This window comes from Podarcis cretensis (genome assembly GCF_951804945.1).
Source record: "Podarcis cretensis genome assembly, chromosome: 11".
Taxonomy (NCBI): Eukaryota; Metazoa; Chordata; class Lepidosauria; order Squamata; family Lacertidae; genus Podarcis; species Podarcis cretensis.
In genome coordinates this window covers 22805537-22827368 of record NC_137180.1, presented here as the reverse complement: position 1 = coordinate 22827368, position 21832 = coordinate 22805537, and the positions used below count along the sequence as shown (strand labels likewise).

The window sequence follows — 21832 nt, the reverse complement described above, 5'->3', positions numbered from 1 at the left end:
AGGATAATATTTTTATTCATGTTTAAACAAGCCAATCTATTGGAAACTAGTTATTGGAAACTAGTTATTGGAAACTAGTTATCTATTGGAAACTAGAGCCAGTGTGGTGGTGTGGTTAAGAGCGGTAGTCTCGTAATCTGGGGAACCGGGTTCGTGTCTCCGCTCCTCCACATGCAGCTGCTGGGTGACCTTGGGCCAGTCACACTTCTTTGAAGTCTCTCAGCCCCACTCACCTCACAGAGTGTTTGTTGTGGGGGAGGAAGGGAAAGGAGAATGTTAGCCGCTTTGAGACTCCCGAAGGGGAGTGAAAGGCGGGATATCAAATCCAAACTCTTCTTCTTCTTCTTATAGATATTTAGCTGTCCCCCCCCCTTATTTTTAATCTTAGAGGAAAGGAGGTGTCTTCTTCTGATTTCTCTGCTGCTCCAAATGCAGCCTCCCATAATTGTTTCTTCAGGTGAAGAGTCGTATGCAAATTTAATAAATAATCATAACCACAATTATTGTTTGGAGAGCCCAACCTCCAGAGAAACTTTACAAGGAAGGGAAGGAAGATTCAGCAAACACCCCACCTTCTTACAGGGCAGTGTCCTATGACTCCTGAGAAGTCTGAATCCAACCCACTGTCTTCTAAACTGATTGTATTCTTAAATATGGGTATGTATTTGTGGAAGACAAAAATACTTGTTTGAGTTGATGAGACAGAGCAATGAAGCCCAATAGTTGCAGGAGAAGAAATACTCATCCTGTTACAGGAATCAAATGATACACAGAATGCTCTGATTCTTGGTTTACATGCTCAGCATATAGAAAGAACAAACTGTATACATCTCTCTAAAAAAATAGAGTTCTGATCATGGGTGCTGCAGTTGCCAGGTTTTGAAGGCATGATAGTAGAACTTCTGACAACCTTGTAGTAACTATTTCTCATGTCATTCCAATGTCAGAGTGTAGACATAGAGACCCAGGCCCTGGGAAACAGCCCAGAAACAAGGGAGTGGTTAATAGGAAATCAAGATCTATGCGAATGATGCTAGCATCTGTTTATTATGTGCACTTTGGACTAGATTGGCATAGAGCCCCTGTGGTGCAAAAAAACAAACAAACCCCTGCACATTTTCAGGACACAACTTGGGTATTCAGGAATGTATCCTTGCAGCATAATTATTATGGGTCAAATTCTAGCTCAATCCCTGAAGCTAAAATTATCTCCAGTTTATTTTAATGCTCATATTCAAATGGCATTACTGATGATATTGTCAGTGTGTCAGGTTCAAACAGGAAGGATATTAACACTTTCTAAGTGACTGTTCCCATAGTTCTTCACAAATTATCTGGGTTAGAGACATATCACAAATTATCTGGGTTAGAGAATCAGGAGACACAACATATTCTTATGTCCTGTGTTCAGTATGTCAGTTAATAACCTGTTTAGGTTTTGCTATCACCAAAACTAGTAATTGTTCATATTTTCACTCTTGCAGTAATTAGCAGTATCAGCTAAAGTAGATTGTATACGTGAAAGCTGCCTGAGATTAAGGAAGCAGTACTGGAGAACATCCGGCCCTAAATTTACCTCTTATCCTATGAGGTAACATTCTGGGGGAAACAAACTAGTCTACAGATTTCCTTTCTGAACTTGGGGAAATGTCCAGAGCCTTTTGTTAGAATAGTGACTTTTCCTTTGCTCAGACAGTTTTTAAATATTCAATAAGATGCGGGCTGGTAGTGTAGATTGGCATAATAATACGAAAACAAATTATTTAAGTAACCTGAATTGCAGAGAACTTAACATATTTTGGATACTTGCATGATTTTTGAATGTAAACAGTAACCTACATTCATGATTTTTGAATGTAACAGTAACCTACTGCCTATTCAGACAGGAAGCAGGATGTGCTGCTGGCATTAATCACTGCTTCTCTCTAACAAATGGTTCTCCAGATATATTTGTTAACAATAACTGCCTTCCTATTACATTCATAATTTCTGTCTCAAATTTAATCATCAGTTAAGACTGGCACAGCAATCCTATGCATGTTTACTCAGAAGTAAGTCCCTCTTACTCCCATGTGTGTTTGGGATTGCAGCCTTAAGCTCCCTATGTCATGATCCACATTACCTTCATTTTTCTTGTGTGCATATGCATACATTATGCATTGAGGCATGTGTTGTGGCTATTGTGCGAATACAGCAGGCAGCATCCTTTGCAAAGTAATTTTCTTGTTATAAAAATGTTAGTATGCAAGTTGTTTGGGTGGAAAGCCACCTTAGTTTCTGTGAAGTCATGTTCTTTTGCTAAATCCTAAGTATTATATGTATATATTATCAGCTGTAAACTATAGCTGAAATTTGGAATGAAAATGCTTTTGCAATTGACATGGTTTTCCTGCTGGACGCCTCCCCTCTGTTTTAAAATGTGTTACCACTAGGGACATAGACTTGGAGGTCTGGATGGGACTTGAAGGTCATCTTGTTTGACGCTCTACCCTAAAGCAGAATCTTGCAGTTTGAATTGAAATGGACTAGACAGCGCCTAATGATCAGTAATGGAAATGGATCTGAATTAAATTAGCCCTCTCTGCTATGATGTGAACTGATTATTTTCCATAGCTTCAATCAAGGGTATATGTTATCAATACTGTTAACATATACATATTAGTCTTGATGAATCACTTGGCATTGAGGGCAGAAAAGCCAGTCATCACACAAAGAGAAATTGTTCAGTTAAACGAGAATAAGTGAAATTGATTTTGGGCATGTCTCTCTTTCTCTGTTCTCCCCCTGACCCCATTCCACTTTCTGTATTCCCTCTCTGCTCAGGAAAGGTGGTTGTCCTTTCCCATTCTCATTGACAAGTTACCCCTCCCTTCCCTTCTGCTAGATTGTCCAGACAGCAAATTGACAAGAGCTGGGGTGGATCGGAGAAAAGAAAGCAGGGGATGTGAACAAGACTATGTTATATTCTCTGATGTGATCAGGGCCATTGGCTGGGTTGGGCTGGGTGAACACGTGACTGGAATGTGGCTGTATTGGCTCTGGCTTTAGCACAGACAGTGAATACAGGAAGGTACTGGGTGTTGAAGACTGAATGGAGGTGCGGTCGGCGTCGGAGATGGGGTAGGTGAAATGTTAGGGTTGTACTCCTGTTGGAAATGAGCACTGAGTATTGGTGTCTGTAAGGATTCTCCCATCTGGCTAGTGAATGACATTTGTCAGGAAAGGTAGCCTGGTTCTCTGCCCATGCATTCGCTTCTTAGCTTTTGCAGAAAGAACTAGGAATCAAGTCCTAGGATTCTGATCCATGCTTTTGACAGAACGAGAGGATATTGCGATGGCGAGCTTTGGAAGCGATAGAAAAAGGACGCTTTTGTAGCACGGAAATGGTTGTTCTAAAGGTTTGACATAGAAACAAGGAGAAAATAGTATCTTAGGAGACGGATAAAGGGCAACAAAGAATGAAACATTCATCGCTTAGAGGAATGAGCTGAGCCCATTGAAATCCTCCCTTCTCCTTCTCCTCCTCCCTCCTGTCACAGTAGCAGCAGCAAGAGAAAGGGACACAAAGCAGCAGAGGAGATGCCTTGATTTGAATCTAACAACCCCACAATGCAAGGGCTGGAGGGGGAGGATGAGGAAGGTATTGTAGAGAATGGATTATTGTAATTTTGAAATGTTAAGATTTGCTTTTGGATGGCCTGCATAATATTGCAGAGCCATGAAGACTCCCCGCTGGAAATGCTGTGAAATCCCAGTGCCTTTGTTAGTGACATGATGTGTTGCTGGCATTTCTGCGGTTTACTGCAGTAGCTTTTGCTCCTTTACTGAAAGGGGAAAAGCTGCATAGAGACGAGAGGTTCTGCTGCACTGCTGCACCCAGGAATGCAATAGAGCAGTTGCCATCCCTGCAAAAGCAAATTCCGAAATGTTAAAAAATAAAGATGAAAGGGAAAAGGAAAGACCAGTATTTGTCATCTGCCTGAAGCTTTTGACTTGATCTATTCATCATCACCATAAGAGATTCTGAGAGTTATTCAGTCTTGGATACTATTAGTAATCTTAATAAATTATGTATGAAGTAGTGCTCTTTTCTTTCTTTTTTCTCGTCAGATGCAGTTTTAAATGTAATAATTAGGTCAGCTTTGATGCATCACTGTGGAGGAAAAATGGCTATTTTATTTGAGCATCAGCAGAATTAGAAGTAATCTAGCAGAACAATGATTAAAGTATAATAAATTATCAATTCATTTTCAGCAGTATAAGTTGAAGGTAGTACTTTTGGGATGATTTGCTTTTTTTGTGGATCAGCCCCAAAATTCTTGAATAATTGTGTGTTGTATTTACTTGGTGCTCCCAAATGCTAAAACAATATTTTAGTATTTATAGCAATTGTTTTTAAATTACTGTACACTTTAATATTCTGCTTTGCCACATTTCAAAGAATATCAATTATTGTTCTTGCTGGCTGATAAAGATAATATGGATTCAAAAATTATATATAGCAAGAATGCCATTTTCTACTTAGTATGTACATTTTTTAGTGAAGTCATCAGCTTCATTAGTGGACTATACATTTTAAATTTATTATTTAGTGTAATAGGCCTGTGAATACTTGGACTTCCTTAAAATTTATATAAATATATTCAATTTCAGATCAGCTATATGGAACAGAATAAGTAATCATGATGGGTGCCCACATGAGAGATGCATTCCATTAAATATTTTCTTAACAATTCATACATAAGGACATGAATAATCACTAATTAAAATGAGTATGTGATTAGAAGAACAAGCTTAAGGTTCTTCTTGTAGAATTATTAGTCCCATTAAATAACTATAGGTGCTAGGAGAAGAAGACAAAAATCTTGGACAGCAGTGGTAGTGCAGAGGCTCCTTTTGGATTGTTCTTCCATTATTGCTTTAAACTGGGTACGTGCAGAGAATCTTCTCTTTAAAATGGCACAAGGATTCAGTTATACTCTGTATACTCCCTAAAGTTGAGCCTACATAATAAGCTGGTTCACCAAATTTCACTTATCTTGTAATGATGGATATGACAGAGAATTTATGATGTGTTTTCAATATACAAAAATACAACATTTTTGATAAGTCTTTGTGATGGGTATTTAGTTTACCATTCTGCCATTATTAAAGGATCCAATCTGGAAGAGATAAATCAATTTATTGCCGAAACAGATTGCTATATGGTGGCAGGCTGGATACTATACAGAATAAGTGCTGATGAGCCTTCTAAATATAAACTGCTTCCTGTTGTTTGACATGTGAAGGTCACTATGTTGGGTCACTTGTGATTCTGAAGTGATGTTGTTTGTAGTGACAAGTCTTATTTAAGACAATTACTTGTTTTCCAATAAGTGATCCATGCCTTTTAAATGGGAAATAGAAGTGCTTAGAACTCTTTCCTGAATCTTGTGCATAACTGTCCCACTTTGTGTTTCTCGATTAAGACAATACTGCATGGTGTTCCAGGTGCTCTTGAAGGAAACTGATTTTTTAAATCAGGGTTTCCCAGACATGGGTCTCCAGCTGTTTTTGTACTACAATTCCAATCATCCTTGCCCACTGGTCCTGGTGGCTAGGGATGATGGGAGTTGTAGTCCAAAAACAACTGGAGACCCAAGTTTGGGAGACCATAGTATCCTTCTGCAGCAGCTGTCTGAGTCAGGGGTAGGTGGCACTGCTTTGTGGTGGTTCCAGTTCTACTTGGAGGGCTGTTTCTACTTGAAGGGCTCTTTGGCCCTGTGAAACCTTCAATGTGTGGTTCACTTTTCTCACCTATGGTGTTTTAACATCTTACATGAAACCACTGATTAGGGTTACCAAGAGTTTTGGAGTACGTTCTCACCAATATACTGATGGCACACAGCTCTACTTCTCCTTTACATCTGTAGGTGTGGCAGTGGATGTGCTGGGCCACTGTCTTGCCTTGGTAATGGACTGGAAGAGAGCCAGTAAACTGAAGCTCAATCTAAATAAGACTGAGGCACTGTTAGTGGGCGGTTCCCTATACCAGATGGATGGGAGGTTGCCAGCTCTTGATGGGGTTACACTCCCTCTGAAGGAGCAGGTCCATAGGTAAAGGTAAAGGTACCCCTGCCCGTACGGGCCAGTCTTGACAGACTCTGGGGTTGTGCGCCCATCTCACTTAAGAGGCCAGGGGCCAGCGCTATCCGGAGACACTTCCGGGTCACGTGGCCAGCGTGACATCGCTGCTCTGGCCAGAGCCAGAGCCAGAGCCGCACACGGAAATGCCGTTTACCTTCCCGCTGGTAAGCGGTCCCTATTTATCTACTTGCACCCGGAGGTGCTTTCAAACTGCTAGGTTGGCAGGCGCTGGGACCGAGCAGCGGGAGCGCACCCTGCCGCAGGGATTCGAACCGCCGACCTTTCGATCGGCAAGCCCTAGGCGCTGAGGCTTTAACCCACAGCGCCACCTGCGTCCCACCATAGTTCATAGTTCGTGGGTATTTCTGGATCCTCTCCTGTTGTTTGAGGCCCAGGTGGCTTCAATAGCATAGAGTGTCTTTCATCAACTTCATCTGGTGAGTCAGCTGCAGCCCTGTCTGAACAGGGATCGCCTAACGTCTGTCGTCTATGCTGTGGTAACCTAGGTCAGATTACTGCAATGAGTTCGGAAACTTCATCCAGTGCAGAATTTGGTGGCCAGGTTGCTCACTGGGATAAGACAGTTTGAACATATTTTACTGATCCTGGCCCAACTGCACTGGCTGTCGATTAGTTTCTAGGCCCAATTCAAAGTGCTGACCTATAGTTTTGACCTATAAAGCCTTAAATGGCTCAAGACCGCAGTACCTCTGAACCTACCCAGACTCTGCAGTACCTCTGAACCTCTGAACCTACCCAGACTCTGCAGTCTTCATCTGAGGCAATTTTGCACGTACCTCCTCCATGAGAGATCTGGAGGGTGGTGGCATGAGAACAGGCCTTTTTTGTGGTGACTTCCCATTTGTGGAATACTCTCCCCAAGGAGGCTTGCCTGGTGCCTTCATTACATAGGTGCCAAGTCTTTGGCTGATTCTATGGGCTTTTAAATGTGTTCGGGGGTATTAGTTTGTGTTTGTTTTTGTTTTATTATGTATTTTGAATTTTTATAATGCGAAGCGCCCTGTGGTCTTCGAATGAAGGGTGGTATACAAATTTTATAAATAATAAAATAATAAAAAATGCTCTGACAAGCCCATCTTTTATCCAAACTCATTTCACAGGTGTCTGAATAGCTTGTAGTAGCTTTGTTTTTCATAACTATGTTTAAAGAAGTTTACTTCCTTTGCTTGGCATATGCACTCACTGAAGCAACATTTGAGAACCCCTTTAAATTAGCTTTAAAACCAAATATTGTAGAATTTGGCTCTATTCATTTGATTAAACCTTACACCCCTGCCCGCTGTGTGAGAGCTCTCCCACTATTTGTGCCAGAAGAGAGAGGCAGAGAGAGAGAGCTAATGAAGCACCTATTGTGTGCTTCTGGGAAATAACCGACTTGTGTACGGATGCTACCCAGCGAGACACTGTCAGTCATGGGATAATTGTGAGAAATGAGACCCTGCAGAAGCAGGATCCTTTGCATACACGATGTTCCCTCATTGCACAATGCAGCAGTGGGTTAGGGCTGCTCTCACTCTGGATGCATTCTTTTTCCCATGAGTGAAGCAAGAGACAGCAGATCCTGCTCCCAAAGGAGAAGTAGGGACGTAGCAGCAGTTGGATTCCATCAGGTTATCTAGATCAGAGGCATGGGGAAGATTTTTTTGTCCAATGACATATTCCTTCAGTCTCCCAGGAGCCATATGCTAACAGTGGGTGAGCCCTGAGGCAAAAGAGATTAGATCAGTGTTTCTCAAACTTGGGTCTCCAGTTGTTTTTGGATTACAACTCCTATCATCCCTAGCGAGCAGGACCAGTGGGCAGATATCATGGGAATATTGTTGGACAGTGGATGCTGTGTTGGTCAAGGAACAGGGGCGTGGCCATATGGCTAAGAAATATGTACAGTAAAGTGGTTTTGTTTAATTCATAGTTTTGTTAGTCTGAGGTCTTCGCTGTGGTATAATTGACAAGTCTAGTATGATTTGTCTGTTGTGGACTTCAGTCTGATGCTTCCAGTGTATTCACTGCTTGCAAGGTCTCAGAACTTTAATATGGCAAAAGTGCAAACAAGGGTAAAACCTAATGGTATTGGGGGCCGCTGTTCCGTCTGAGGTTTTTTAACAGCCTGAAGAAATTTATTATAAGTGGTAACCATGCTGAAATGTACTAATAATGCTAGTACAGTCAAACCTCGGATCCCGAACGCCTCCGTTTTGGAACATTTCGGCTCCCGAACGTCAAAAACCCAGAAGTAAATGCTCCAGTTTTCGAACCTTTTTTGGAAACCGAATATCCAACGCAGCTTTCACTTGAGTGCAGGAAGCTCCTGCAACCAATCAGAAGCCGTGCCTCGGTTCTCGAACATTTTGGAAGCCAAATGTCTTCTGGAACGGATTACGTTTGACAACCAAGGTTTGACTGTGCTGGCATTGAAAAATTATTGCTTGCATGGCTAAACAAAGTTCAACAAATTATGGATACCCCATAAACACAGCATCTCATTTAAAAAAGAACTTGCTTTCATGCAGTAAGTTATAGTGTATTCTTGTGCAATATCTAGCTGTCCTCTTGTGAGTGAGAGAATACAGAACACCAATGTTTAGCTGATTGTTTGTTTGCTTTTTTAAAAAAATATTACCATAATAACAATGATTTATGAAATTCACCAGTTACCATCCAAAATACAATCAAAAGGATGACATTTGTTCTTGTTAGTAGAATTCTTACAGGTTGCATCCCTAATTTGTTAAATATATTTTGATTAAACAGACTATGGAGCTAGTAAAGCAATACTGAGACTTTCGATCTAAAAAAATGTAGTATAAACACCGACAATTGGGAAAAGCTGGCCTGTGAGTGCCTCAGTTGGAGAACAACCTTTACAAAAGGTGTTGTGGACTTTGAAGACGCACAAACTCAGGATGAAGGGTAGAAACGTGCTAAGAGGAAGGCAGGTTTAGCAAACCTTCACCATGATCAACTCCCACCCGGAAACCTATGTCCCCACTGTGGAAGGATGTGCGGATCCAGAATTGGCCTCCACAGTCACCTACGGACTCATCATTAAGACCGTGTTCATGGAAGAGGGACGCAGGTGGCGCTGTGAGTAAAACCTCAGTGCCTAGGACTTGCCGATCGTCAGGTCGGCGGTTCGAATCCCCGTGGCGGGGTGCGCTCCCATTGCTCGGTCCCAGCGCCTGCCAACCTAGCAGTTCGAAAGCACCCCAACGTGCAAGTAGATAAATAGGGACCGCTTTACAGCGGGAAGGTAAACGGCGTTTCCGTGTGCTGCGCTGGCTCTCCAGATGCAGCTTGTCACGCTGGCCACGTGACCCGGAAGTGTCTGTGGACAGCGCTGGCCCCTGGCCTCTTAAGTGAGATGGGCGCACAACCCTAGAGTTGGACACGACTGGCCCGTTCGGGCAGGGGTACCTTTACCTTTACATGGAAGACAATCCTACTTGGCTATGAGTGATCTTCAGAAGAGAAGACTTGAGACTTTTGGTTCCTTTCCCAAATCTTCAGGTTGAGGTTATAGCTGTGTTTTGCTTCACACTTTGTGTGATATCTACTTCTGTTACTCATGAGCTGACACTGCATAATGGCAAGGCAATGAATCGATGGGGGAATTGCGAATGTGAGAACAGCAGAATTTGTTAAAGCTGGCCTGGTTTGCATAAACATTTGCTTGTATTGCTGCTTCTTTCTTTCATTCATTTCCTTTCTTAAGTCTTGTCTATACAAGATTTTAACAGGTTTAATTTGCTTGGTATTAGTAGAGGGTTGGTTGAATCCAGAATATCCTTTGTGCCAGAGCTCATGATTAAGATTGATTGCTTTATTTACAATTTGTATTATATCTAATCCTATGTCATAGGCTTAGGCTGGATTGCCCTTGACTTGCATGGTTTTCTGTATCATGCCAGAGCTAGCTTCAGTGTTCCCCATACTCTCAATCTTCATCTTTCTTTAGTCCTCCTCCTCCACTCATCCCTTCTAGAGACATTTTAACAAAATATTGCCAGGGAAATATTCAACCACACTTCAACTTCAGCCAAGGAGAACTGCTGTCTCTCTTCTCACCTGTCATTCTTTTCCCAGATTCCTTTTGTAGCTCAGTTTGTTTCCCCCTTGAGAATATTGGCTGATACTTGGCATTGTGAAAGCAGCTCTTGCCACTCATGGATGAAAACAAACAAACAAATGGAACTAACTTGACAGGTTTCTGTCCAGTTATGTAAATGCTACAGTGGAAGGGGCATGGTACTGCATTGATTAAGGGATGCAGTGATGAATCTACCCATCTTTGTGCAAGGCGAATATAACTATAGATTTAGGCCTGTGTCCAATACACTCTTTTTATGGAAAGTATATTTTACACACAGAGAGAGACAGAGAGAGAGATTGAGAGAGAGATTGATTGATTGATTCTTGGTAACACACCTCATCAGCCTGCTTCAGTCTGACTTGTGACCTAATTATAGCTTTGTAGGCCCTCATGGATGAGCCTCATCTCATGATTGATAATACAGTACAATATTGCTCCGAACTTTTCCAGCACTTTGGACCATACGATTCGTTAAAATCACATTTTTCTTGGGATTTCAGGGCTAGTTCCCCAGTCATTTCTTTTCTTATAGAAGCAGTTGGTAGCCTCCAGCCTACTAGGCATCCCTGTCCAGCCCACCAAGGTCCTGGTCATTGCCCTCCCCAACACCCCATCCTAAAGGCAAGGGAAGCAGTTTCCCCTGAACAAATGATCAGTGGGTGATAACAGCGGCTGGCAAATCATTGGGAGGGGAGGTTAAAAGTCTCCCTGTGATTCCCCCTTCCATTACTCAGCTGTTTGGGAATCAGCTGTGCCACAGCAAAAAGAAGGGTTGCTCCAGCATTTCCCAAAGATTCCTGATGGATTCATCTTTTGCACTGTGTAAAGGGATTGTGTGTGTGTGTGTGTGTGTGTGTGCGCGCGCGCAGCAAGGAAATGCAGTATGCAGGCTATCCAGGAAGAGCAGCTGGTGGAGTTTCCTCTGTGCACTGAGAAGAAAAAACAGTGAGAGGGGGGAGAGAGATTGAAGGAGAGCCTGTATTAAATCTGTGTGTGTCTATGTTAAAGGGAGTGTGATGTCTGACCCACCCACTATTTAAATGCAGCCCCCAATAGCTTTGCACTGGGGCCACCCAAAAAGTTCACTGCTCTTAAGTCTGCTCAGAAACAGTCTGCTTAGATATGGGCAAGATGCTGTGGGGTGTGTTCCACAAGGCTCTGTGTTCGTTCCAATCTATGTTAAATCACTTGGAAAGATCAACTGTAGCTGTAGAGTAGAAGTGGGAAGCCTCCAGTCCAGGGACCAAATGTGGCTCTCTAGGACTCTTGTTAGGAGCTTGGTATTCTCATTAGGCCACACCCACTTATCACTGACCCTGCTCCATGCCCTCCTCAAGTGCTTTTGCCTGGCTGAAATGTATTGTTGGTGGTGATAAATCCTCTTCCTTGACTGGATGGTGGACAGAAAAATGTGGATATTAGTGTAGAAAACAATATGTAGCATGCTGTAGAGTCACATTCACTCACTTTTTGCCTCTGGCCCCACCCACTGTTGGTATGAGGAGTTGGGACCTTAGGGCTGAAAGGGTTTCCCACATTTGTATTAGAGGGACGCGGGTGGCGCTGTGGTCTAAACCACTGAGCCTCTTAGGCTTGCTAAGCAGAAGGTCAGCTGTTCGAATCCCCGCAACGGGGTGAGTTCCCATTGCTCGGTCCCAGCTCCTGCCAACCTAGCAGTTCGAAAGCACGTCAAAAAGTGCAAGTAGACAAATAGGTACCGCTCCGGCGGGAAGGTAAATGGCGTTTTCATGCGCTGCTCTGGTTTCGGTGTCCCGTTGCACCAGAAGCGGCTTAGTCATGCTGGCCACATGACCCGGAAAAACTGACTGTGGACAAACGCCCGCTCCCTTGGCCTGTACAGTGGTACCTCGGGTTACATATGCTTCAGATTACAGACTCCACTAACCCAGAAATAGTACCTTGGGTTAAGAACTTTGCTTCAGGATGAGAACAGAAATCGTGTGGCGGCGGCGCAGCAGCAGCGGGAGGCCCCATTAGCTAAAGTGATGCTTCAGGTTAAGAACAGTTTCAGGTTAAGAACGGACCTCCGGAATGAATTAAGTACGTAACCAGAGGTACCACTGTAAAGTGAGATGAGCGCCGCAACCCCAGAGTCGTCTGCGACTGGGCTTAACTGTCAGCGGTCCTTTACCGTTACCTTTTATATCAGTATGCAGATGTTCTGCATTTCTGTGACCAAATATTCAGGACCTGCTGACTGTGCCTAGAATGGCTGCTTAGAGGTGATGTTCTTGTGATGTAAGGGCAAACATTCTGAAGCTGACTCTAGACAAGTCCAAAGTGATGCTGGTGGGGCACTGGCAGTGACTGGCTTGGAAGATGTTATATTAGGTTGCAGTCTGCTTATCTGAACAGCAGAGCTTTGGGGTTCTTCTGGACCTGGCACTCAGCAGATCATATTATCAGACACTTTAAAAAATGAACTAGAGTTGGAAGAGACCATAGTTATCTGAGCTTGAACATAAACAAGAAATGAAAGAAGCTTTCATTTCATACTCCTCATGCATGAATGAGAAGTGGGGAGGGGCAACAATAAACCATAGTTAATTTGTGATCAGACCAGAGCAGGGGGGCTCATATGAAAATAGGTGGATTCTGAGATACTCTGATCTCAATCCTTCAGAGGCTTTAGAAGTTGATACCAGCTCCTTGAATTGGGTGCAGGATTAACTGGAAAGTCAATGCAGTTGTTCCAAAGCTGGCTGACCTTGTACCAGCCTTGCTACGTCAGTTAGGTTGGATATGAGTGGCGGCAATGAGCATTGCCTGGAGTTTCTGAGCTATCTTCAAGATCAGCCTTGTTTAAGATGCTTTAAATTAAAGAGGTTTGGGGAGCATACAGGCGCTTCTGGAGGTAAGGTTCTGCGTGATTCTGCTTCACTAAGTATTAACCCTGGGAGTTCTTTGCTGATTGAAACCTAATAAACACATGGTCATACGCAAATGGTTCAGCATAACTAACCTGTTAAAATCATATTCTGTCTTTACTAATGTCTACAATTTGGGGGATGCGGGTGGCACTGTGGGTAAAACCTCAGCGCCTAGGACTTGCCGATCGCATGGTCGGCGGTTCGAATCCCCGCGGCGGGGTGCGCTCCTGCTGCTCGGTCCCAGCGCCTGCCAACCTAGCAGTTGGAAAGCACCCCCGGGTGCAAGTAGATAAATAGGGACCGCTTACTAGCGGGAAGGTAAACGGCATTCCGTGTGCTGCGCTGGCTCACCAGAGCAGCTTTGTCATATAGGCCACGTGACCCGGAAGTGTCTGCGGACAGTGCTGGCTCCCGGCCTATAGAGTGAGATGAGCGCACAACCCTAGAGTCTGTCAAGAATGGCCCGTATGGGCAGGGGTACCTTTACCTTTACCTTACAATTTTGGACGTAATAGTGTGATAATTCTTCTAGGCATTTCTGAGGTCAGCAATAGGACTTCTTACTCTTTCCGCTGCGCCTACTAGCTGTCCTGAGCACACCCAGCCCAAGGAGGACAAATGGGTGGTAGTTTAATTCTGTATTGAGAAAGCATGAACTTACAGGAGCTTATGAGGCGTACTAAACACGCACACACATGTGCTTCTGGTGGCCAGGTGGCTGGTGCCCCTGGGCTTGTGCTCTGAGCTGGACTGTTGGAGTAATGGGTGGCCATGCCTACACCCAAGCTTAAGTACTCTTGCCAGGTAGCACAAGGGTAAGCAACCTGCAACTTCTACACAGAAGTTGTCCCTGTGCCTGCCTCTTCAAGACCCTCCTGATCCCAGTGACAGTGGGGAAGGGGATTCTGCCCCAGCTTCCTTCAGGCACTATCTCTCCCTCAGCTCTTGGTGCAGACCCCTCCTCATCCTCTGGCTCCCGCTCCTGTCTTGCAGGAAGCACAAAAAGCCATAAATAGCCACCCCTTTCTCCTGGATCAGCCTCTGGCCCCACCATCTCTTCCACCCACTTCTTGGAGCCCTGCCAGTCCCTGACACTAGCCATCTCCCACACTGCATTGCATTGTGATCCAGTTTGGGGAGCGTCAGTAAACTGGAAACCAAATGGCAATGAGGAAACGCATGCTACAAGGTTCTCTGCATTTGGGCTTTAGCATTGAAAATAAGGTCCAACTTACTACTTAACCTTTGTGGCAATGCATTTATCATGATTTGGAACCAATCAAAATGTAATTTTGTATTGCTGTGTGTGTGTGCGCGCGCACACAAAGGCTGGGAAAGCAGCAGAACTCCTATAATTCGTATTGACTTCAATTAGAACTTCCTCGTAGAAAGCATTTTTCATGTCACTAAACAAAGCTTCTTAAGGTTTAGAAATAAGTGAATAGGGTAGCCAAGTTTAAAGTGGTTTATGTGATTATATGTTCAGTTTAAAAATCTTCCACGAGTTACAAAAAATACTATATTCAGCTGGGAAATGAAATAGCATGTTCTAATTATTTCTCTGAAAAGTCAACATTCAAAGTTCACAATACATTTTGGGGTACAAATGAACCAAAACAAATATTTCTTCTTGTTCTGCCGTAGGTCCTGGGGTAGCCCAGAATGGCTGCAGTGTCATATGATCAGCTGTTAAAACAAGTAGAGGCATTAAAAATGGAGAACTCAAATCTTCGACAAGAACTGGAAGATAATTCAAATCATCTTACAAAACTGGAAACAGAAGCATCCAATATGAAGGTATAAAGATCATTTGACTTTAGTAAAAATTTGAATTGTCCCACAAATATATCCTATATAAGTCACCTTGTGCATTGATATTATTGTCTCCTCCCTTCTAGAATACAATTTATTTATCATTAAAAATATCTGTACTGCACTATTTCTTACAAAAGTTCAAGTCAATGCTCATCTTCTGCAGGAGAACAATGCATTGTAGAGGAATCGCGTAGGATACATCCTGAATATGGTTGCATGATATCTGTAGTCAAATAATTTTATTTATTTATTTAAGAGCAGTATTTTAAGGCTATCATTTTTGGCTCAAGTTTCACGGAGCTGGGAAATTGGAAGTTAAGTCTTATGCTTTAAGAGACATGTCCATGATCAGAAATGATGTTTTGGTTACTTAACAATTTACATTCATTGCACCCACGTTTTCCCTTAGTTTTTCATGCTTAGTGATTTCTTCCCATCCATCTTTTTGTGTGTCTATAAAAGGCCAGTGTACTTTTTCTTTGTGTGCAAGAATAATAATTATGCTTTTAGAACTTTTAATATAATTCACAAAACAATATTTTGGATTCTAGTATGCATGAATTAGTTTTCTGCTTTCCTTCCAAAAGCAGAAAATATACCACATTTCTGCTTTATATATTGCACTGTGAAAGCATTCAGAAACATCAGTTGGGCACTTTCTGAAAAATAACCATACAAAACAGTAATAACCATTGTGGATAAGACATGCAGAGATTTTTTGCTTTGTTTAAGAACTTCATTTCTAATTCTAAACAGAAGCATTCCATAGATGGGTGATCCTCCATGAAGGAAATAGCTGAGGGGTATTTCTTTAATTATTTGTTCATGGATTCATTGTATCTACTCGTTCTTCTGAAAGCAGAAAGCTAGGTCAAATAAGTTTTGAATCCTGTGAACTTTTTGCCCTGTAGCCATGCTTTTCAATTTGTTTTACTTATTGGTAGAGCTTCTATTATAAATAGAAAATCTTCCAAACATCTTATCTAGCAGTCTACCTGAATATAGGCCATTGAGCATTAAGGGCCTGAAAGCTTAATGGACTCTCTTAATCCATCATACACCCGTCTTCCGTTTGTTATGTTCTTTTGTTCTTAATACTGTTTTATTACCCATTCACTTTTAATATAGATATTGCAAATTGTACTGTTTGTGTATACAGGCACACTAATAGCCTTGTACCTGACATTGCTCAGGATTTCTAAGAAACCCAAAAATCTGTGAAGTTTTGAAAGGTTCAGTCTGCCATCTTGATTCAAAATGGCATCAAATTGTATCCAAACATAGATGGGAAAAAACGTTTTCCTTGATCTTGGGAACCATCATGCAAAAATTGGCTACCATATCTTAAGAGGTGACTTAAGAGGGAGGAGCAGCCCTTGCTGAGGCGCTAACTGGTGACATAATTTAATGTTTCTCCTTGCCACAGGACTTTAATTGCTTTGAGTGGTTGTTATATGCAAGCATATGATTAAAGCTACACAACTTCTGACTCATTAATGTACCCAAAAGTAAGCTTGTAAAATTAGATCTTAGGGAGGAAATTGAAGGTGGTTTTACTGAGGACTCTGAGGAGGCTTCCAATATAAAAATGGCGAAAGGAAGCAACCACTCTCAAAAAGGCACGAAAGGGACTGCTAATATGGAGGACGATCAATACCCACATAAATAAAATCAGAAAAGTTTTCTGGTCTAACTGGGTAGTGGCTCTTGCCCTATTTGAGAGAAATTTGAAACCTTGTTTGTGCAAATAGCAAGCTTAACCACAACAAAAAATGAAGCTATGAATCTGGGTTTAAGTAATTAATCAGAAATACACTTGCTGCAAATGATGACAGATGATTTGGTGTTAAGTTAGAGGAACTTTCAGACAGAGATAGAGGGGAAAATCAAATTTAGAGAATTTCCAGAGAACAAGGAATTGGGCTCATAAACCAGTTTATAATACACTGGCTGCATACATTGAACCTTAATAGCAACTTTCAGTGTGTGCTGGGAGGCAGTAGCCGGGTGGGCAAGGTCCTGTGAGATACAATTGTAAAATTTGAACACTACAGAATCAAAGACTAGGTCCTTCAGTGTAGTCAGTTGTGGACCTACATTTTGGGGGCTTTTCTGAAGCTTGAACTGTCGTGGGGGCGCCTTCGCAACCAGCAACGAGGTCTGCGTAATCATGGTTATCTTCTTCAATAGGGTGGTTCCACAAGAGATCACTATACCTTTGCAACATCTGTGCTACTAACTCTCAAACTTTGGGATTGTTGAACTATATACAAATAATAATAATAATTAGTTGAGAGTCGTCCAACTCAAATTGGGTCTACTAGAGCCATTTTTTAAAGCAATGTGGACTAATGTTGCTTTTGGGGCCCCTCCGGGATTAGGAGCCCTGAAGCTTAAACTTCATTAGTTTCATAGTAGATCCGCCCCTGTGTGTAATGGCGCATCTGCCTTGTGGAATATGCTGCCCTTTGAAGTTAGACAGGCTCTGACCTTACAATATTTCACTAGATACTAAAAGCTCCCCCTTTCTGCATGCTTTCCTCAGTTAAAAGTTGACTCTCATGGAGTATCAGATTTCTTTTGGAAAACTGTTTTTTCATCTGTATTATGTATTATGTTTTTATTGTACACTGATGTATTGCTAATGTTTACTGGTCCATAATTTGTTTCAAATAAAATAAAATTATAATCAATTTTGGGTGAATCTCTTCTGTTTATAATTCGCATGAGTAGTACTGAAATTTCAAGTACTTTTTTGAACCCTTAATTGTAAAACTGTTTACTAAAAGTTTCGGCAAAAGCAACTAACCAGTTTTGGCCAAGGATGAGGGAGAAAAGTTTAGTTTAGAAAAAACATTGCTGTTGGAGTGGGAGATGTTACAGAATAGTAACTTTTTGGTATCTTACTGTGGTGTACTGCTTCTTATTTTCTAGGAGGTGCTGAAACAGCTGCAAGGAAGTATTGAAGATGAGGCAATGGCTTCATCTGGACAGATTGATTTGCTGGAACGTCTTAAAGGTAAACTTGGAAAAACACAGCCAGATTTGCCAAACAAAAGTTGTCAGTGTAAATAATTGTTTATATTGGATCAGAGACTACCATATGGGTCTTTAAGTATTTTTGGCCACATAAACTTGTTAAACATTCATACCTGAAGTGGGTGCTACCTAAAAATATGGGCTTTACAGTTATGAAGCAGGCATGCCAACGGCATTGCAATATCTCCTTTCTCTTGCAACTTTAATTTTTTAAAAATAGTTTGTTATAAGGATAAAGTTACACCTTGATTAAAATTTCATAGGGCTGCAAGGCTTCTGATGAAGTTGTTTTGGGTAGAGGGGGAATCTAACTCATAGACTACCATTTGATTATCCTGTTTGTTGATTAATAATAATCTCTGCCAATTCTGACTATAACATTTTGACTTTAGAATTTATTAGGGCATTTGTTACCTGTTCCATCTATTAAGAGGAGAAAAGGTCATTTGAAAAATTAAGATGTAAATGGCTTTTACATATGTTAGATATCTGGCACTTTTTATTTCCATTCAGAATTGAACTTGGACAGCAATAACTTCCCTGGAGTGAAGTTAAGGCCAAAGATATCCATGCGTTCGTACGGAAGCCGGGAAGGGTCAGTTTCTAGTCGATCAGGAGAGTGCAGCCCTGTTCCCATGGGATCGTTTCCTCGAAGAGGTTTTATGAATGGAAGCAGGGAGAGCACTGGTTATTTAGAAGAACTGGAGAAAGAGAGGTAATGTTTTATATCATATTATGTGTTTTATGAAAAATACTTCAATTTTAAAAGTCCCCCTCTCTTCTTTGGGTAGGGGACAAGACAAAATATTTCAAGTCCTGTGTCTTGCCTGGTATTCTGATAATTCTGAAGAAATCATGATTCCATTTCTACAAGTCTGGGAATGCATGTTGAAACAAAATATTCACTAGTGCTTTGCAGAACATCTGGTTCATTTGTCCACCAGCATGAGCACAATCTGCTGCTCTGCTCATAGATCTCTGTATTGAACAAAAGCTACCTATGCCAACCTGTGTGCTTGATGGGAAGGATATTCTGAAAGCACATCAACTCCACGTTTCTCTCCTTAATCGGTATTCATGGAGAGGTGACTTATGTAGGCACTCGCCTCTTCCTTCCAATAATCTGTTTAGCTGGAAATCTAGACTCAGAGTTGCTCCCCATAGACCATAGGATGTTAATACATACAGTTCATTAACTTATACGAGAGCATTTCAGAATATGCATATGTTTTAGTTGTTAATGACGTGTTTCATTCTTAATTGCGGTTATCAAGGGCTTGGATCCAGGGGTGAGCATGCATGAGCAGAAGGTGTGTGAGGAGGGGTCCCTTGACTGAAATCTCTCTCATAGTTGCATGTTCTTACACATTGTCATATAGCATTATGGATGGTCCTCCATTCCTCAAGGGTGGCTTTTCAGATATGCAGGGGTCAGCAGAGGGAGGACAAGGGGAACCAGACATTGTGCAACCATGAAAGTACCTTCTGCTTACGCACAGGAATCTTTGGATGCAAGCTAGGAATTTCGGCATATTCTGTATTTGTACTTTGTTGGCTATGGGTTATAGTAGTAGACAAAATTCTTAGTATTAGTGTCTGTGTCGCTTTACAGTATAATGTAGTGTGTAAGATAAGAACAAACATCATTCCAAGAGACAACCTATATAATAATCATAAAGTTTGTAACATTTTATATTCTGCCCCTCCACCAAAGATTTTGAGCACAGATGGAGTATTTCCATTTTATTCGCACAACCCAATGAAAGAGGTTAGGGTAATAATAGCTTGCTAGGGTCAGCCAGTCGCTGTGAGGATTTTAATCTAGGTTCATTTCATGCAAAGCTAACACTATCTCATATGCCACATTGATTCTAAATTATAAACTTGATTTTGTTTTTCTTGAACAGTTGAAGCATAGATATTTGGCAACTGAAGTTATTCATTGCTGTTGATCTTGTTGCATTAATAGTTATTTCTATGATGGTTTATAATTAGATACTACAATATATAATACAAGGTACAACTCAAGGCCCTTGCCCAGCTGCCTCCTCTGACAGAGGTTCTGAGAGTGGCATCAAGGGGCAAAGGCCTCCTCGGTTGTGGCCCCCTGTCAATGGAATGCTCATCTGAATTATGCTTGCCTGACTCCAGAATTGATTTATTTTTTGTGCCAGGTTAAGCCGTTCCTCTTCGTCAAGGCATTTCATGGAATGTGTTCCAACTGTGTCAAGGATTTATGCTAGTGTTATTCTGAGTTTCTTTTTTGTTTGTGTTCAGAAAAAAAAGTAGGAAATGCCTTCTGGATAGATATTTGCACAAGTGTAAAGGAAGTCAGAGGTCATGGAATCATAATGGAAAGCAATTTGTGTTGTTTTTTCCCTTAATTTTTTTCTTCCACAAATTTGAGTAAGGTCTTTTCTTTTTTTTTTCAATTGCAGTCCTTTAAAAAAATTGTCTCCATAGAAATGATTTTATGTATGCTTCATATAGCTTTCCCTCTAATAAAGGCTGCAAATTGAACACTGAGAATTATGAAAGCACATTTATAAAGTCAATTAACTTTATTTGGTTATTCCATTTAAAATGTGTACTTTAGTTGAACTGGCTCAGCAGGAGGCAATTTGACTCAGAAGATTTGTGTCAAACCCTGAGCATTTCATTTCTTGTTAGATACAATACAGCAGAGATGATTTATGACTAAAAGCTATGGCACCCCCGGCTATTGTATGTCCTACATAAAATGACAATGTTCTCCAACCCATTTCACCATTGTACGCACAGAAGTTGCATTTCTTTCAACTTGATGTTGAAGAGACAGTTTTTCTACACCTGTTACCTTTTCAGCAATTGGACAACTTCTGGCAGAATTTAATGACTAACATTTGCTTCTTCATTTATAGGTCCCTCTTGCTAGCTGAGCTTGAAAAGGAGGAAAAAGAAAAGGACTGGTATTATGCTCAGCTTCAGAATCTGACGAAGAGGATAGATAGTCTTCCTCTTACTGAAAACGTAAGTGGTAATTGTAGCGACATATTCAGCCCAATACAATCAATATAAATTCAATTCCCAACACTGCACAAGTGGAAGCAGCTCACAAAATGAATCCTTACCACAGTCTCCCCTGCAGCTCTCAAGAAATCTTTTGCAGAGGTGGGGTGGGGTCCCACCAAACATTGTGGGCTGTGGCATATGGGGCTGCAGTGAAAAGACAGAATTGCCCCAGTTCAGATGGAAGCATCTTTGGACTCCACAGGCGCAAAATTATTCTGCCCGTTTTTAGGCAATTGACTCCTCCAGCTTCAGCAACACATCCATGATTTTTGATTGACTTCTTTGGAGATGCTTTTCAGAGAGCACAAGAGGCTGTAAAGTGGGGCGGGGAAAACATCACTTTTGCGAGCTCCATTTTTCTTCTTAATCAGTTTTTCTTAAAGTTTTCACAATACAATAAAATAATGTCTAGAACAGATAGAATTGAAAAGACAAGAAAGAGAGAAATGGGGGGGGGGGGGGAGAAAAGAACACACAGATAAGAAACACCAAGGATAAAGATGGGGGAAACTTCTGATTCTCTGTCTGCTGGTTACCTTAGAAAAGGTCTATTTAAGGCACTCAGTCTACTCCGCTTTGTTAAACCATACTTCTTTATTATTAATAATAATTAGCTTTACATCCATTAGTTCCCATCACCATTCCTCTGTATTGGATAATAGTAATTTTTTCCATCCATGTCCATATTAGAATTTCTCCACTGTGGTCACATATTGGAGCATTTTGCTTGTGCAACATTGGTGTTTTAAAAATTAACTCCTGCGCAAAAGGCCACACATACTTAAAGAGAATGGGGTAA

General features: G+C 41.5%; 1 protein-coding gene and 1 long non-coding RNA gene across 5 annotated transcripts in view; both read left to right on the top strand.

The window, feature by feature from the left end:
- Positions 1–21832, top strand: part of LOC307226845 — a 137456-nt gene that overhangs the window by 64345 nt on the left and 51279 nt on the right. The window lies entirely within an intron of this gene.
- The window catches only part of APC (APC regulator of WNT signaling pathway), a 64198-nt gene that overhangs the window by 11089 nt on the left and 31277 nt on the right, over positions 1–21832 (top strand). For 2 of the 4 annotated variants that reach the window (XM_079995262.1, XM_079995259.1), the window contains 4 exons: positions 14773–14925; positions 17878–17962; positions 18496–18697; positions 20883–20991. In XM_079995262.1, the coding sequence (XP_079851388.1) occupies positions 14791–14925; positions 17878–17962; positions 18496–18697; positions 20883–20991 (531 nt within the window). In that variant the 5' untranslated portion in view covers positions 14773–14790. Of the gene's footprint in view, positions 1–2929; positions 3121–3551; positions 3641–14772; positions 14926–17877; positions 17963–18495; positions 18698–20882; positions 20992–21832 lie in introns of those variants that run through there. The other 2 variants (XM_079995260.1, XM_079995261.1) reach the window with 2 other exon arrangements.